Source organism: Siphateles boraxobius, unplaced genomic scaffold (assembly GCF_051911475.1).
Source record: "Siphateles boraxobius isolate OS27281-9 unplaced genomic scaffold, OSU_SipBor_1 26, whole genome shotgun sequence".
In the NCBI taxonomy this organism is placed as follows: domain Eukaryota; kingdom Metazoa; phylum Chordata; class Actinopteri; order Cypriniformes; family Leuciscidae; genus Siphateles; species Siphateles boraxobius.
In genome coordinates, this window is record NW_027508876.1 from 13,398,651 (window position 1) to 13,417,895 (window position 19,245).

The 19,245-nt window shown below is 41.0% G+C and overlaps 2 protein-coding genes across 6 annotated transcripts in view; both read right to left on the reverse strand.

Moving 5' to 3' along the window:
• The window catches only part of kiaa1217 (KIAA1217 ortholog), a 159,260-nt gene extending 146,765 nt beyond the window's left edge, over positions 1-12,495 (reverse strand). For 4 of the 5 annotated variants that reach the window (XM_077244387.1, XM_077244384.1, XM_077244382.1 and 1 more), the window contains exon 1: positions 12,273-12,451. In XM_077244387.1, the coding sequence (XP_077100502.1) occupies positions 12,273-12,345 (73 nt within the window). In that variant the 5' untranslated portion in view covers positions 12,346-12,451. Of the gene's footprint in view, positions 1-12,272 lie in introns of all 5 variants that reach the window. The other variant, XM_077244390.1, reaches the window with a different exon arrangement.
• Positions 12,496-14,658: 2,163 nt separating this feature from the next.
• otud1 (OTU deubiquitinase 1) lies at positions 14,659-16,886 on the reverse strand. The gene has a single exon (XM_077244394.1). The coding sequence runs from the start codon at positions 16,453-16,455 to the stop codon at positions 15,151-15,153; it is 1,305 nt and encodes a 434-aa protein (XP_077100509.1). The 5' UTR covers positions 16,456-16,886; the 3' UTR covers positions 14,659-15,150.
• Positions 16,887-19,245: the final 2,359 nt, after the last annotated feature.

Consider the following 19,245-nt stretch of genomic DNA (forward strand, 5'->3'; position numbering starts at 1 on the left):
CAGCGATCGACCTGAAGGACGCCTACTTTTATGTCTCCGTTCTCCTTCGACTCAGACAATACCTACGGTTTGCTGTCAGGGCGCGTGCATATCAGTACGTTGTTCTCCCATTCGAGCTAGCCCTGTCTCCTCGTGCCTTCACAAAGGTTGTTGAGGCAGCCCTTGTTTCTCCATGGGAACTATCTCGGTGACTGGCTGTCTTAAGCTCACTCCTGAGACCAGGTTTGCGAATACAGGGACCCAGTGCTCCGGCACCTAGCTCGTCTTGGCCTTTGGGTCAACTGGGAAAGGAGTAAACTTTGCCCCGTGCAGAGGAGCTCTTTTCTCGGTATGGACTTGGTCGCCTTCTCCACTCAGCCATTGCTGACTTGCCTGAGACTATCAAGCGCAAGAGTGCGGTTCCACTGAAGTTTTTTTCAGAGGCTCCTGGGGCATATGGCATCTGCAGCCGCGGTACGCCGCTTAGATTGCTTCATATGAGACTGCTTCAGCTTTGGCTTCGCGACCGAGTCCCGAGGTGGGCATGACAACACGGCACCCTCCGAGTACCAGTTACTCCGACCTGCCGTCAGTACACCCCCTGGTCGAACCTCAGTTTTCTACGGGCCCGAGTGCCCCTGGAACGACCTTCCCGGCATGCTGTTGTCTCAACAGATGCCTCCACGGGCTGGGGCGCCATGCGCAATGGACATGCTGTCACACTCTCATGTTGAGCAGAAATGCTCCTGAAAAATTCAGCGAGATTTATCACACCCAGGTGTTGAGCAGAAATGCTCCTGAGGTTCAGTGAATTTCTTCACACTTAGGTGTTGAGCAAGGTTGCTCCTGAAGCTCAGTGATTCTTGCATGTAGCGTTGAGCAGCATGGCATGTCTGTTGCCTCGAGTTGCTGGCAGTACGCCTTGCCCTGCACCGCTTCCGGGCGTTGCTCTGGGGTCAACACGTACTAGTCCGATCAGACAATACCGCCACAGTAGCGTACATCAACCGTCAAGGTGGTTTACACTCGTGCCGTATGTCCCAACTCGCCCGCCACCTCCTCTTATGGAGTCAGAAGCATCTGAGGTCGCTTCGAGCCATTTTCATTCCCGGAGTCCTGAACTGTGCAGCCAACGAGCTCTCACGGTTTCAGCCCCTCCCTGGAGAATGGCGACTCCATCCCCAGTCGGTTCAGCTGATTTGGGTCCAGTTCGGGGACGAACAGATAGATCTGTTTGCCTCTCACGACTCGACCCGTTGCGACCTGTATTATTCCCTGACCGAGGGCACGCTCGGCACGGATGCACTGGCGAACAGCTGGCCGCGGGGCCGCAAATTTGCGTTCCCCCAGTGAGCCTTCTTGCGCAGGTTTTGCGCAAAGTCAAGGAGGTCGAGGAGCAGGTCCTTCTGGTTGCGCCCTACTGGCCCACCCGGACCTGGTTCTCCGAACTCATACTCCTCGCGACAGCACCTCCTTGTCCCATTCTACTGAGGAAGGACCTTCTTTCTCAGGGACGGGGCACCCTGTGGCACCCTCGTCCCGATCTTTGGAGCCTCTACGTTTGGCTCCTGGGCGGGACCAGGCAGGTTTGAGTACCCTACCACCTGCGGTGGTGGCTACCTTCACTTCCGCTAGAGCGTCATCCACGAGACAAGTCTACGCGTTGAAGTGGAACCTCTTCGTCAGCTGGTGCTCTTCTCGCCGAGAAGACCCCCGGAGATGCTCGGTCGGTGTCGTGCTTTCCTTCCTTCAAGAAGGGTTGGAGCGAAGGCTGTCTCCCTCCACCCTCAAAGCCTATGTTGCCGCTATTGCCGCAATCCATGACTTGGTAGAAGGTAAGTCCGTGGGGAAGCACGACCTGATCATCAGGTTCCTGAGAGGAGTGAGGAGACTGAATCCTCCTTGCCTCCTCTCGTTCCCCCTTTGAGCCTTTGCAATCAGTGGAGCTTAAGCAGCGCTACTGGTTGCACTGGCCTCTATCAAGAGGGTAGGGGACCTGTAAGCATTCTCCGTTAACGAAGCGTGCCTGGAGTTCGGGCCGGCTTACTCTCACGTGATCCTGAGACCCCGGCCTGGATATGTGCCCAAGGTTCCTACTACTCCCTTCTGGGACCAGGTGGTGAACCTGCAAGCGCTGCCCTTGGAGGAGGCAGACCCAGCCTTGGCACTGCTCTGTTCACCACCTATGTGGACAGAACGCAGTGTTTCAGGACCTCAGTCCAGCTCTTTGTCTGTTATGGTGGGAAGCTGAAGGGAAAGGCTCTCTCCAAGCAGAGGTTGTCTCACTGGATAGTGGACTCCATTGCTTTGGCATACCAGCAGCAAGGTAGACCGTGCCCCCTTGGTGTGACCGCCCACTCCACCCGGAGTGTGGCGTCCTCTTGGGCTCTAGCGCATGGCGCCTCGCTAACAGACATCTGCAGAGCTGCAGGCTGGGCGACACCTAACTCATTCACCAGATTCTATAATCTCTGAGTGGGGCCAGTGTCCTCTCATGTACTCGCCTCTACCAGCTAGTATCGGACCCGCTCAGGTGTCTCGCTTGCTCGCCATTCCACTCTACGGACTGGATACGTGCAATATATTCCTCAGTTCCTCCAGTACTGTTGACGCTGGCGCCAGTGTCTATTGCCTGTGCGTCGGCTAGGTGCCTCCGTGTGCATGGTTCCTCCCCTGAGTAACCCCCACATGTGTATTTCCACTGTAAGGCAAGCCACCTTGCCACCCCTGGGGTTGAAATATTCCACCTGCGGCTGGACAACCCAGTGTTCTCTATATGCATCCTTCGGGTCATATGTGTATTCTCTAAGTCCCCCACGTTTGGGCTGGCAATATTTAGCATATTTCCTCTAAACTATGGGATATGCTCCCCAGTGTACCTTGGTATTCCTGTGTTAAATAGGAGTCCTTGCTAGTCTTACGACAGGGATCTAAGTTTTACGCAGGGCACTGGAAGACAGCTGTGAACTGGCGTGATTACACGGTGACACCCATTAGTCGTCATCCGACGTAACTCGGACCTGCGTTACGTCTCCCTGCCACTTGTACCGCTGGGTAGACGCCTGAGTTCAGTCTCGGGTCCTCAGCGAAGACATATCTGCATGTTGCCGGCGTCCTCCTTTTATACCCATGCGGTGGGGCGGAGATACGCTATGCAAATTCCGCAGACCCATGGCATTTCATCGCCATTGGCTCGTTTTGTAATACTCGAAGTCGATAGGTGTTCTAAGCGAAACCCCCATTCGTCGTCATCCGACGTAACGTCTCCGTTCCCTACTCAGGGAACGAGGATTACATACGTAACCGAGACGTTTTGCGCCTTGCACTCTGTGTCATAAATTTTGCTCTTGTTAAATAAACCTTGTGGTTATTTTGAACCACTTAATCTGACTTCCTCATCATCATTGGACCTGATTCGTGAATCTAAAACTATTTTTTTATAACTTTACTATAAAAAACTTTACTGGTAACTATTAATTAATTAAATAAAATACAAATATTAAATAAAAACCTGAACAACAAATTAGAAATGTTGCATTGGCAACTAACTGAAATAAAATAAGTTGAAGCTGGAGTAATTAAATGACTAAAGGTGAAATAAATATAAATTAAAGCTTAGAAATATTTTTTAAAATATTTAAAAAGTAAAAAAAAATACAACTGCATATGACAAAATTACTAAAACTAAAATTAACATATTAATATTAATTATTTACATTTAATAATAATAGTCTACAAATAATACAAAAACAAATAAAATGAAATATGAGATTTTTTCATTAAAAAAAGAGCAGCATGAACATTCTTCTAAATATCTCGTTCTGTGTTCTGTGTACTAACCACCCATAACCCCGATCCCCCCCCCCTGCTCTTTTTACATATCTTCCTGATTTCCCAGCTCCTCACAACTGTCCTCCCATTCCCTCCATCTCATTAACACCAACATGATATACATGGACAATCTCAGTAATTTATCAAAGCAAAAACACACTTTATAAAATATTGTCACTTAGAGGCCAAAAAACTGCTAGGAACAAACATTCATGGAAAACAAGCAGCACGAAAACCTGACAAATGTGAATAACAGTAAGGATTTTTGTAGTTGTTATTTTGGCGATCCGGTTTCTTGTGACAGTCGGAGGTCATGTGTGAAAGGTTAGATTTCGTCTGTGGGCTGGTTCATCCCATGCTAGGTGGTGATATTGACATAACAAGTGTCTGGATTCTCAAAGAGAACATAGTGTCCTCCATACGCACTCACTGGAGGCTTATCTCCATGAATAAGTGGATAATGTTGGAGCCCGGCATGCTGTGAAAGTGTTTCTAACACGGCATGATCCCACACTGTAGAGCCAATCAGACACCACTCTCAGACTGGTTTATCACCTCTAACACACAGTAGAGCCAATCAGACACCACTCTCAGACTGGTTTATCACCTCTAACACACTGTAGGCTATACAAACAAACATTACACTTACATTTTCTTTTCTGGCCCTGTTCTACTCTCTTTGCCGATCAATGTCTTTATCAGTCATTGTTTATTTGTTTTCAGAAGGTGAATGTCAAGTGCTATAAAGTAACAAAATTTTTCACTTTGTCTTAATGCAGGGGTGTCAGACCTTTCCAACCCGATAAATTGCACTAGATTGTCACGCAACTCAAGGGATCCCCTTATACCAAAATGTCAACGGTGGACAGTAACAAAGTGTTTTTACTTCGTTCCTGTACTTAAGTAAATTTTTCCTCATTATTTTGAACTTAAATCATCACTTGCTAAGAGACTTACTATTCGTGAACGAGCTGATTCTTTTCAATTATCCTGTCAAATCGGTTTGCAAATCGTACTGAATGATTTCTTCGTGATTTGGCTCGATCCGACTGCATTTGTTCTTGAGTCAACAACACACTGCTTCAAATGATCCGGTCAGAGCGAGTGTCCAGTCAACAGTCTGACTCAAAATGAGCCAAGAACGGGAGATCTTCTGAGCTTGAGTGCACACATGACTGATGGCACGAAAAGTAAGTTACTAATGCCGTATTTTAGGATTTGTTATTGTAAATGAAAATCATATTTAGGTCACGACTGTCAGTTGTTTGGGAACTAAATCTGCTGTAAAATTGTGAGCTGTTTAAGCCCACTGCATGTCCACATTTGACACTCAAATGTCATTGACCCAGTTATGTTTCATCTAGTCTCAGATTTTTATCCAGTTACTTCAAATAATTTCACTTTTTTTATTTTATTTTAGCTTTATTGTTTCTGATTCAAACAAAGATGAAAAGATGCGGTTGTTTCTTTTAATTCATTAAATAATAAGTATATTAAAATAAATGAATTATATTTAGAAAATCTTTTTGAAATATACAGAATATTATTTAAAAAATTACTATATATTTGACATATCAGTTCATGGACCTTCTGCAATACTTTCATGAACCACCAGTTGAAACTCCCTGCTTGTAAGTATACGGGACGAGGAAAAGTGTCATCAATTTTTGTTTTCTATCTGTAATATAGCAACTTGTGCAAAGTTCCCAGTGGGGGCGAAACTAAAGTGGGGAGACTTGTTAAAAAGAATGAGGTAATCTGTCGGCATCCTTTACTCCGTGATCGCTGGAGATTTGAACGCCTTCTTAAGTTTCATGGTGAACTCTATGTGATATATTAAATGTCCTCGAACGGAGGCAGTGATAGAGAGAAGGAGGATGGGAGGGGATGGAAGGAGGGGGTGTTTAGACAGTGGGATGGCAGGTTTGGAGTTCTCTCCCTACTTCCGTTTGGAGAAACCCGATACCGTCCAGTAACTGTAGCTTTATCAGCATCTAAATATGGGTGGCATCCCACAGCATGACCCTGGAGATTCAGGTCAACAGTTGTGTATAAGTCTGGGACTCTCTAAGTTGCTGTCATGCCTACACTAATCCAACAAGAAACCCAACTTAGATGGAAAATTTTATTGCTCAGATGTTGTGCTCATTGCTCATGTTGCTGTCATCTACATATCTATCTATCTATCTATCTATCTATCTATCTATCTATCTATCTATCTATCTATCTATCTATCTATCTATCTATCTATCTATCTATCTATCTATCTATCTATCTATCTATCTATCTATCCATCTATCTATCTATCTATCTATCTATACATCTATACATCTATCTATACATCCATACATCCATTGACTGTATATATTATTGTAATTAATATATATATATATATATATATATAGCTTCTGTTTATGTTTGCTGCTCAATGTTTATATGTGAAAAAAAGCCTAAAACAAATCTCTTCATCATATAAAGCAATCGATTCTCTTCAGAAAATGTAGGACTAAACCACTCAATTCATATGGATTAGTTTTACGATCTCTTTATGAACTTTTTGAAGCACCCAAAGTGTCAGTTGCATAGGCTGTTTATGGAGGGACAGAAAGCTCTCAGATTTCTTCAAAAAGATCTTAGTTTGTGTTCCGAAGATGCACGGAAGTCTTACGGTTTGGAATTGGAACAACATGAGGGTGAGTACTTAATGACTGTAATAATGAACTATCCCTTTAACTAAAGCAAATGTCCCCATTTACTTCCCATTAAAGTTTTTCTGCCTGTGCAATTCTACAGTTCTGAATGTTGTTTTCTCCCTGTAGCTATTTCTGTTCCTTTTTCTGCCTTTCGTCTCTCTATCAATCCCTCCTTCTGTCCTAATCAGCACTTGTGTTTGACATGCATTGACTATAGTAGAGAACGCACATACACACTTGCATGTGCTGAGCTAATGCCAGTCAGAGGGATTTGTCAGGTCTGGCAGTTCTCCACTGTGTCAATTCTCACGTGGAGTGTCAACTGCCCTGTAACCATGGAGATTCAGCATTTTCTGCCCTGTCAACCAGGGATGTGTGTCTGTACCTGAGCTTGCATTTCTCCCTTTCACACATCTCTCTCTCTCTCTCTCTCTCTCTCTCTCTCTCTCTCTCTCTCTCTCTCTCTCTCTCCCTCTCTCTATCTCTCTCTCTCTCTCTCTCTCTCTCTCTCTGTATTGGATTTAACTGATGAGCCAGAAAATTAAACCCAGTCCTCAAGTATTTCGAGACCAGAGTCACTTCAAAGCCTCGCTGAGGAGAGCATCATATGGCCATGCGTGACATCTGCATCCAATTAGAGATTTACATGAACAGGATCCTCAAACCCTTCGGCGTATCTGTCACGACCAATCAGCCAATCACAAACCACCACCTTAAAATAGATTTAGAAGCCATTTGGATAAGTCAAAAGCACGTTGGACTCTCTTTGATGAGTTGACGTCCACTGTCTTTGATTTCTTATTAATAATGTTTTTCAGGCTTATTTTATGAAGAATGCATTTTCTTTAACCAGACTCCACTGATCTTAAAGACCCCCTGTGGTGAAAATCAAGTTTTTAATGTTGTTTTTGTCTGTGTGGCGTTTTTAATATGCTTTAATTCATCAGTCAACACCATTGCTGAGTATTTTTCTCCTTAAAACTGCAGTGTACCAAAGACAGTCTCAAAAATGCATGTCTGTTATTGGCTACATCGCTCACCGCTGCAAAAACACATAAATAGAAACCAGAATCCAGAGTCCAAACACTGGAACGTCAGTGTTTACCAAATCTGTTTTGTCAATATGATATTATTACAGTATCAATTGAGTGTCCTCCTGCTTTCGTTTAAGGGTGCTTAACACCCTCTAGCACCCCCGTAGAACTTCGCTCTTCCTATTCTGAATAGTGTCCGAAAATTCGAAAAATCAAAAGTACCGAATTCGGTACCAAGTCGGTACTGAAATTTGAAAAATGTGACGATACCAGAATTTCCAACATGTTTTGAAGCGTTGATCATTGTAGCCAATCACAGACACATATGTAAAGCACGTGAACACAATGGCCTATCAGAGACATATATGTTGAGTGCGTGAACGCAATGGCCAATCAGAAGTGTTTAAGAATCTGTTCAAATGCGCTCAAAATACTAGAGGGAATTGCTGGTATAGGCACATTTTTAAAATGTCAGAACTTTTGACACACAACACTACTTCTGATTCAGTTTCTGGTTCAAACACACATGGCTAAATCAGTGTTTCTCAACCCTGCTCCTGAAGGACCCCCAACACAGCACATTTTCTTTGTCTCCCTAATCAAACTCACCTAATTCTATTCATCAGCCAGGCCGATCTCATGGCAATTCGTACGAATTCATACGACCTCACTCGTACGAATTAGTACGATTTCTGCTAAATTGTACATATTTTACGAGTTGCCCAATTCGTATGAATTTGTACGAATGACCTACCCCTGACCCTGCCCCTAAACCTACCCATCACGTGGGTTTAGACAAATCGTACAAATTCGTACGTGTGAGGTCTACGAATTCATACGAATTAGCCACTTTTGAATCACTCGTACAAATTCATACGAATTGGTCATGAGATAGCGTTGCATCAGCTCATTATCATATATATCCCCATGTTATAATGAGCTGATGAGTTGAATCAGGTGTTTTTGATTAGGGATACAAAGAAAACGTGCAGTGTTGGGGGTCCTTCAGGAGCAGGGTTGAGAAACACTGGGCTAAATGAAACCAATATTTACACTTGCTATTGTGTAACGTTTACTAGTGAGTGAGTGGATCAGGTAGTCCGAGCTGATGCGATTGAGTGGAGGCGGGGACTAAAAGAAGCAAGGGTATAGAGTTATATTCAAGCTATTTCAAGGCATTTATAAGTCATTTTGCCAGGACATTTTTTTTAAATATGTCATTTTGATTATCAAAGATGAGTATTAATGGATAAAAGACGTAGCAAAATGCTATATTACTGGAATAACTGAATAAATCTAACATATAAGATTTACTCTTTATTTCACACTCTCTCAATGATCGCTGAACAAATGAGGATATGCAACAACTCTCAGAAAACGGAGTGAGACCAAGGCAGTTTCTTTGTTAGACATCCCAGCCCATTTCCATACAGCTAAATCTTCAACATTTTCCAGATTAAGCAATGCTCTCTGAGTCTGCATATCCAGCCATGACAAGTAGAAACCTGAAGTGCGTGCTGTAAAACTTCATATCACAGTTTTCTAATGCATAACTGCACCTCAAAGTTATAAGCCTTGGCTTTATCACTGAACACATGGTACTTCTAGAAGGCTCAGGTAGTTCTTTTTGGTGTTTGAGAACAAAAAGGTTATGAAAAAAAGTAAAGGTTTGTCCCATTTTGTGTATATAAGACAAATGAACACTGCAAGTACTTGGATGAGTACTTGGATATTTAACTGAAGTGTGCAACAGATTTTTTTCTTCTGTATTGTGACGTACATCCAAGTGATATGGATTATTGAAAAATAAAAACATCTAGGGCAGGGAACATGGTTTTATCGGACTGGTTGTTGACTGGAAGCAGATCTGAATGCAAGCTTGAGGTTGATTGTAAGAAAGGGGCAGGATTTAAAGGGACTATGTGTAGTTTTTTAGGTATTTTATTATCTAAAATCGATATTTTTTATTCATAAATATGTCCTCAATGGTGTACAAATACCTCTGCCAATTATCTGACTTATCCTCGTAAACGAAGAACTTATTATCTTTATATACATGTGACGGGTAGGTCCACGGAGGCTTCCATGTCGTTCCGCCATCTTGAAAAACTATAATAGCAGAGAGGGTCAAAAAGTACTAGGCCAATGCGTTTCCACAACGTGTTTTCGTTCAGAGCCAGCGTCACGTAACTGAAAGCAGCAGAAACGGAAGAGCAGAGCAGTGAGAGGTGCTTGTCACTGCCCGGGCAAGTTTAAAAGGCTGCATTGCACTGTTATTATGCATAATGTAACATTCGTTTGTTCGTTGTGTCAAGTTGCAGTTTGTTTGAAATAACAAACCTGTTCACCCGAAGGAAAACTCGACGAAGTGCTATTAGAAGACATCCTGTCATAGCTTTTTGGTACATAACAGCTACCGTAGATGCAACACGTATTTGAAAAAGCGAGGCGCTGGAGAGCACAATTCGTTTGAATGGAAAATACAATTTCACCGCTAGATGGGAGAAATTCCTCCTACACAAGCGAACCCTTAAAGCGAACTAAATGATTGGAGTGATCTGTTGAATGATCTGTTTCTCCGCAAGATTGAGTTATGACATTTTGATTAAAAAATCGCTAGGTCAAAATAAAGTAAAAAATAAATAAAAATAAGAAAAGGGTTATGAGGTCCAAAAAGATGTCTAGTAGTGGATATGGCGAATACTGAAACATGGGTTGAGTTAGAAGTTTAGCGTCACCACACATAGTGTGTTTTTTGTTGGAATAATCATTGGAATGAAGGTAGGAAGGTCATAGGTTAGCAACCATGCTAAAGCTAGCGGCAACACCATAACTTTCCCTTGAACTTGCCAAAAAAACTTTTAGGCAATGCAAGCATTCCATTTATGACAATAATAACATTTTAATTTCCATACAACTACGAGATGGACAGTGTTTAGTAAATAATTTAACACACAACTTAAATCTAAGGTTCACTTCAGCGGCATTTAAAAGGCTCAAAACCTTCAATTACCCACTTCATTCACTTCAGTGGCACTGCAGCCCTGAGAAACACTTCCTGTCCTTAAGATTGTGTATCAGTGGAAGGGATCCAAACAGTGAAACCTTACAACACTCTGGATTTCACCAAGTGGAGCTTGCAGACCTTCAGTAGTCTTGAATAGTCTGCTACTTCTCAGCTGGGTGGTGGGGGGATTTTTTTTCTCTGGTTTGCACCCAGAGAGAAAGTGAAAGTGAGAGAATGAACAAGAACTTTTTAATATTACAGCTCTCTGGCTGTTATATTGCTCTTTTCTTATAACACTCTTCTGTCGTCACTTCTGATAGTCCAGAAGGCACTCAATTGTAGAGTAAAGTACTCACCAAAGCCATTCAAAGTCATTTAACATGTTCTGATTAAAATAGCCATGAAGCAAAGAACAGTCAGAGCAGTCAAAGAGTTTCCCCAGGTCACAAGTGAATAGTTTGAGTTAATGCAATGCGCTCAATTCCTGACATATTTGCACACAAGATCATAAATACAATGACTAAATCAATATCCAGTAATCTAAAATGCATGTTTCTCTCTAAGAGGATTCGTAAAGGAATGTACTCATCCTTAAAAATTTCTAATGGAATGACTATCATAATTTAGAACCAATTTAATAGGATCAAACAGGAATCAGCTAAAAACGAAATATGTTCCAAATGGATGATTATGTTCTATGAAATTAACCAAATAAATTGGGTAAACTTAAGTTTAAGTTTAAATTGATTATTCGAGGATCCTTTAGGATTGGTTCCAAGTTATGAAAGAAATCCCATTTGTTTGACTAGTAAACCTCAGTCATGACATTTAACCAAGAATAGCATTTTTATGCATACATGGGAAGGTTGTTTTCTCCCAGCTATAATGTCAAATGTCTTGCACTGGAGCAGAAATTACCAGCAGAAAATATAGCAACACAAGCAAGAATAACTGAAATGTTCACTCAGGGTTTTAAAGGTTATGAGACCGTGATGAGATATGAAACAGCTGTTTTTGTTCAAGTTTTCTGATAAGCTTCATTCAGCAGAAAGCCACTGCTTTCAGTGGAAGCGTAGGCTACATCAGCAAAGATCAAAATCAGTATAGGGAAGAGTGGGGTAAGATGTGTCAGTGGGTAGGTTGTGTTGCCCCCTTCTGCAAACTATAACTAAAAAGTAAATAAATCATGTATTTATTTTTAATAATAAGGCGTTTCCCCGGAAACTTTTAGCTGTGGGGTATGCCAGCTAATAGTGAACTTTGCCTCCAAATCAGGAAGTTCAAATACAAAGTTTTTAAAATTGTCACTACATTTAAATATTCTGAATATTAATGGCTATCTTGTATGAATTAATTAATACGCAAAATAGATAATATAGCCTACATATTCCCCAGGGTTTCACCTTGACATGCGTAGGTATAGCAAAATGTGCCACTTGACCTCTTTTTATTGTCCTTAATATTTTTAATTTCATAGCAGCATTTTACAGTTTGCCTCGAGGCTACCCTTAAATAAAAAGTGACACATATTAACCAACTCTTCTCTAACTTCAAACTCCGTGGCTGTGCGTCAAAACCAGAGTGTGCTGCCTACCTAGACTGCATTTTTTGGACATAGGCTATATTAGTATTTGTGGGTGAGCCCGGCATCTACGATGCCCAAAAATACTAGGTAGGCTGCACATTCGGTTTTGTAGCCGGAGGACACAAAAAACTCCGAAATCTTACTGCTAATTTTCGGGCTTCCTTTGCGCTCGCCGGTAGAAGGAAGATCCGCGAACTGAACCCGGTGTCCGGACATCTTCTGCACCTCTCCAGACTGCTCGTCCCTAGCCAAATATCCGCAAAACTTTCGCTTATTTCCCGCTTCCGTCTGTCTGAGTCTGTATATGCGCGGATGTATGACCAAAGGACAGAAACTCCTTCATGAGAGAGGAGAGACTCCGAGGGAGGGTGAGAGAGAAAGCGATGGGGTTTTCAGCCCAAAAAGTAAATAAATAAATAAATAAATAAATATGGAACTTAAAGTCCACATGACTGCAGAATTACGTCATTCCAATTTAAAGCAGATTGTTTAGTTAGAGATATTTTGCTGTTAAATGTTATTTATATGCATATTTTCCTACTTATTTAAAACAATGTGTCTTCATCAACATGGGCTATATTATAATCTTATATTATATTAGATAACCATGGAAGTGTAACTGACAAAATGTCATAGTGCTTGACCTTGTCCAGTATGGGTGCAGAATGCACAAACACAAACTGACCATTTGTTTAGTTCGTTAAGCTTTATTAGAGCCCTAATTGACATCAAATTAGTGGTTTGATTAGTGGGGCTGATTGACAACTTCAAACTATCATGAAAACGCGCTCCATCTCACACATACACAGTGTCATGTGTCATAGCCTCGAGGTTTATTCGTGTGTCCTGTCGCATGATCCAAAGAAAATGCACTATGGTCTGCATAAAAAGCTGCATGATTTCTGAGGCATTGTATTTGATCATACCGCGCTTGGCGTTCGGACTTATACTGGCATCTAGTGGCTGACACGGTAACTACCACAAGGACGGGGAGGATGTGATTCTTTCATGTAAAGGGTAAAAGTTGTAGGCTACTCGCACCTTATAAGTGCGGTCCTTTTATTTATTTATTTGTTTGTTTGTTTGTTTGTTTGTTATATTTAAATCGGCTCAACAGTCTTGTGTAGAACCAGGGTTATAATAGTTAACTGAAACCATAAAAAAATCTTAAAATAAAACAAACGCTAACTGAAATAAAATAGTTTGCCAACTTATCATCATATCATTCATCAAAAAGGGGGTCTAATTGTATATTGTAAGAAAATAGGTTTATTATTTTCAGATAGCCCATACCACATAATACAGAGGTCATCTCCTTCTTAATAAACCTCCTGGAACGATGTAGAGAGAGAAATAAATAAATGGGGGGTGGGGGAATATTGCACTTTGTAGGACTATTTGGATTTACTGGCTATTTTATGTCTAAGCCACATCATTATGATGTGAACTTGGTTATTTTATAATAGTGCCTCTAAGCTTTATCTGTTTGTAATACTTGTGCTGTTCCATATAGGGAAAGAACATTGAAGACCCCCATCTACCCCTTAGAGGAGCCACTTTAAATAGAGATAACCACACTGAGGTCAGTCTTCAGAGTAGTCTATGAGAACATACGCTCACAAGACTGACATGAGATCACGCTATACTCTCATTCCACATTTGTATAATTTTATTTCACAATCTGTGAAGCCATGTTCTGGGAACAAAGAACATTTCCTTTAGACTTATACAGATGTCATAAGCTTGTGAGTCCAACCCTTTCCTTGTTGCTAAAAATACATAGATACAGTATATGTACTTTTAGATATGCGATCATTCTCATGCAAGGGACCCCATCCTAAAAATTAAAAGGCAGCTATAAATGTTATATGTTTAAAGGCCCAATTTACACTGTGAAAAATATTATAAATGTGTAAAAAAAAAATTGGAAAAAAGTATACTCAGTACTGCACTGTGTATTATTTTAACTTTTATAATTGATTTTATTATTTTTTGTTTATTAATATATTTTTTTATTTTAATCTAATATTTGTTATTTTTTTATCTAAATTGTATTTTAATATATTTTTATTCACTTTAACATTTTTATTATTTATTTTAATCCATTTTATTTTGAACTCATTTATTTATTTTTACATTTCTTTACACTGTTTTTATCTAAACATTTTCCTGTACCCCCTAACACATCACTATGGCCCCCTGGGGGTCCCTGGAACCCAGTTTAAAAACCCATGTATTGGGATACGACTGAGTGTTTAAATCATTTTGATGTTGTTTAAGGTTAAAAGTTCTCAAAAAAAATAAAAAATTCTGTTATCATTTATTCACCATCACGTTGTTCCAAACGTGTGTGACATTCTTCTGTGTAACACAATATATTTAGGAAAAATGACAGAAAGTTCATTGTCTTTGTCCACAGAAGAATTAATGTCACGTTTGAATAACATGAGGGTGAGTAAATTATGACAGAATTTGGAGATTTTTTGGGGAGGGGTGTGTGTGTGTGACATAAATAAACAAGTTTGAAAATTGTTCCAAAAGAATTTATTCAAAAATACATATTTGTAAAATAGATTTCAGGCACTTGAACATGAGAGAATCATCAGTTTAGTGAATAACACAGCAGTGCAGGTAATGGACTACAGGGGAATAAATATACACACACATAAACATTGACAAGAACTGCTGGAAATGTTTGTATAAGTGCAACATATTCCATTCAGGTGGATGAAAAGTTATGCATAACAGATAACAAAACAATAAACAGAAAAATATATATACAATTAGACAAACATGCAATCAAGGCTAAGAAACATTCACTCAGACCCAAAAAGTCCTTATTTCGCACCACAAATCATCTTGTGCACTGCACTTCAACACATTTATGGAAAAATGAAGACACAAAGATAGAAATGTAAATAAATTAAGGCAATATTTAATCACGCAAAGAATCAAAGTGCAATCCATTTGGAAACATCAAAATGAGTTACAGTATTCCCAGGTAAATTCTCTGATTGAGTTTCAGTGCAGACCGTTCTGCTCAATGTACATTTTGGAAAGGGACGCCGCCATGGACTTGGCTAACTCCTCGTCCCTCTTGCGCTGCACCTGTGTGTGACGGCACCAGTCGTCATACTCCGGATTGGGCTGACAACTGTCCAGCAGCACATCGTAATGACCGTTACTAAGCCAGCTCAACCATATGGCCGGTTTAGACAAGTCATCTTCGCCCAGGTAGTGCACCATGGTTGATACCGTCGGGCTTTCCACACTACCCCCAGTGGTCAAGTAGATATTCACATTCAGCATCTGACTCATGGCCAACAGCTCTGGATAGCCGGCCCATGCACCGTCCTGGGCCGCATTGATCAGAAACTCCCCGACGTCTCCTTCGATGATGGGGTTGAACTCCTCCAGGTGGTCGGCGATGTGGTGCATGGTTTGCTCTCTCAGCTCCTTGTGCCTCGACTGGTCCCCATAAGCCGCCTTGGAAATGGCCCGGTACAGGCAGTTCCCATCTGGGATGATGTGAAAGCGGTATTTCTGCCTGTCGTGGAGGTATTTGTTTTGTTTCTCCACTTCGGCCAAGTAACGGGTAACCTTGTTGTCGACGTCACTTTTGTTGGGTGTCACTGTGGGCTCCTGAAGAATGCGCAGCTCAAAGACCGGATTGTCATCTTCGATGCTTTCTTGTCTTTTGGTGTCTTTAAAAGCTTCAGATGAATCAGATGAGGGTCTGTGTGTGGTTTCAAAAGTTCTGGAGGGTGTGGCATCACTTAGAAAACATGGCTCGCGTCTTCTCTCACAAACTCTGTAATTGTCATGATCAAAAAACCTATCGTAGATAATGGATTTTTTCTCACTTATCTCATCGTTGTCATCCTCAAAAACGCCTCTTCTGGGATCTAGGTCCAAGACGGAATCAGAGTGGTGATGATTATCTCCGTTAACTGCGTAGGAAACCCGTTTGTAGTGCGTCTCCAGAGGTCTGTGGTTTTTGCGCGGCTCCTTCGCGATGTGAATAGGCACAGATCTCTCCACACCATCCGGTCGCGTGATGATAATCTCCGCGGTGGAAGTGTAGAAAACCGGCCTCATCGAGGTGGCCTCATAACATGAAAAAGCAGGCATGTTTGCTTCAGTCTGTTCCCCTCCAGACAAATAGCCCGTGTGAGCTATTGTGGCGCTTCCGTTAACGGTGTTTCTGTCCACCTCCAAAGAACCCGAATTTGTCGTTGTTGCGTTATTGCCGACACTGGTGAGAGTTACGGAAACTTTCCGAGAGGAGCCGGGGTAGTGTGTTAACGCGCTGCTGTACAAGTGCATTTTCAACGTCCTCCCTTTATACAATACGCCTTGGCCTCGTTGTTACCGAATGATGACAACACGGTCCAAAAATAATCTCTGTCATCAATAGCAGCGAATGTGTAGGGCGCGTTTCCATGGATCCTCGCTCCCCGCTGCTACAAAGTTGTCTTGCGTCAGCCCCAAAGCAACCCTAATTTTAGCGCGAGCACTGGTAACCGGACCCCGGGTCTCTGACACACCGCCCGGGCCGAAGAGAAGACCTGCACCCCACGGGAATGCGAAAGATGTGATGTGTCACTGGGACTCTCGGCGTTTCTCTCGCTTATGTCCGTGTTTACGCTAGCGCGCGCGTCAGGATGGCGTCGCCAGATTGGAATGCTTGCAGTTTGCCAAGGGGCCGCGGGTTCCCAAACAGCTCAGTGGACCACACTGCCTCTAAACAGCGAGGAAGTCCCGCCTCACATTAAACTTCATTGGTCCTACTTAATCAAGAAGAGTTGACTATAAATCACCTTAAGCATATTAAAGACTTTTCTAGGAAATGTAGTCAGGTCGATACGGCATCAACCCAAAGCTTCAATCCAAGTTTTTTTGCAGATAATTGCTCGTTGTAGCTTTCCTCTTTCGTTTTCCCTTATATGGTTTTAAACTCCCATTTGACACGCAGTTTCAGAAGTGTGAACATTTGGTTCACACAACTAATCCCCTAATCAGAGAGTTGACTCATGACCTCATCCCTCATGACATCATATTCTGCTCTTTTACTGCACCTGATCTGTGGGTAGTCCTTTCATATCTATCTATCTATCTATCTATCTATCTATCCATCCATCCATGCTATCTTTAAAGGTGAATACTGACAAAGTGAAGTCACTGAACGGATCATGGTTAAATTGACGGTAAGTTAAAACGACACAAGTTTTAAATAGCTTCCACATAAGTAGTATGCATAGTTCCACTATGTTATCATGCCCCTTTATGCTTGTGTTACTGAAAGGGAGAATATCTCATGTCCTCCTAAAAGAGATCACTATATACACTGCCTATTTAATAACCTATAGTGTACAGGTCAGTAATAGCAGAGGTTTAGACAGAGCATTGTAATTCTAAAGACATTTAGGACATTTAATATTGGTATTACATGGGTACATTTATTTATATCGAATAGGCTATATCAAAATCCATCGGTTTGTCATTACTAGTATGTTTTTACCAATAGGTGGCAATCAAATGCTTCTATGACGCCTTTTGGAGTAACACGTCTGCAGTTGCGCAATGTAACACCAGGGGGAACTATTGGTCTCTGTTTATCGGATAATAGCGACACGCCTTTTTTGACTGCGATTGCTGTTACACAATCCAGAGCTGTGTCAGGTTTATGAGAAATCGTGAATCATCATCACGTCTTCTCACATCCATTGTAGTAGAGCCAATCTGCATAAAAACATTACCTCACCGAGTTTTAGGCTAGCTTCTTGTTTCCTTTAACAAAGACGATGATTAACAAAGATGTTAAGATTTCTGTTGTAACATGCGATTGTTGTAGACATGGGCTATTGTTTACGTCTAGTCAAGAATAACCTGTGCTCTTATCAACGGCAGTAAATTGAGAATTAAGGCCAGCCAGACGCATGACGCAGGTACGCCTCGCGTGGAAACCTCAACGACCTGACCAGTGGCGGTTCTAGACCATTTCAACTGGGGGGGCCAAGCTGGGGCCAGTTGTACTGTTAGAGGGGCCAGTTACATTTAGACGTTATTGTTGTCATATCATTTTCTGCACTGCACTGCAGGCATTAACAGGCAAAATACCATGTTTATAATCATTCAACAATGTATTTGCATTTCCATTATATTTTTACATTTGCATTACATATTCAGTATTAGTCACAGTAACTGTAATTGACATGATGTCCTTCTTTCTCTTCATTTTGGTGAGAACTATAGAGCAAAAGCAATGGGGACCAAGAAGCTTATTAATTCATTTACTGAAAATAACTGACTTGAACTAAAAACAAACTAAAAACATCTAAAATATATAATTCATTTAATTTTTATTTAAAATTAATTATATATAAGGAATATTATAGGTAACTGTCTAACCGTTTACAGGGTTCCTGCACACTTTTTAAAGTCAAATTTAAGGCTTTTTAAGACCTGAAGAAATCAAAATTCATACCGTACATTAGGGGTGTGGAATATTGACAAAAATATATCTCAATATTTTCAATGTTTTGTTGATAATTAGATGATATTTTACTGATTGTGTTTTTGTGCTGGTGCCATGGCTGGTTTAGGCCTGTTGTTGACAGCAGACTCACAAAGATATTCATATTTTTTAATATTCTATGCAGTGGTCAGTTAACAGCAGGGACCGAAATTCATTTTTTAATAAATTTTTAATTAATTTAATTTGCCACCTTAAATCGATTTCCAGGGGCATTTTCACCTATATATGGACATTCTTTCTGAACTTATTTAGAGTTATGAATCACCTTTTATGTCAAATACTAACATTCTAATTATACAGTAATTATACTTATTTATAGAATAATACTTAATTATACAATAATTATACAGTACCACTGTTACCAGTCAAATTAATTCATTCAATCAAAATCCATGTTTGCAGTGCAGTCTAGAGGTGACACAGAAGCGGCATTAATATATTTACACTCCATTTACAATTGCATAAATAAAGCTATGAGATTTTTTTTTTAAATCAATATTTAAACATGAAATGATATCTAATTTTAACGTTTTAATTAAAGGGTACTTTAAATATGAAACTAAAACCGCCAGTAGGCG

What these genes read in the sequence shown, in the direction of transcription:
- otud1 (XM_077244394.1), bottom strand. Translation starts at nt 16,455, where the DNA reads ATGCACTTGTACAGCAGCGCGTTAACACACTACCCCGGCTCCTCTCGG.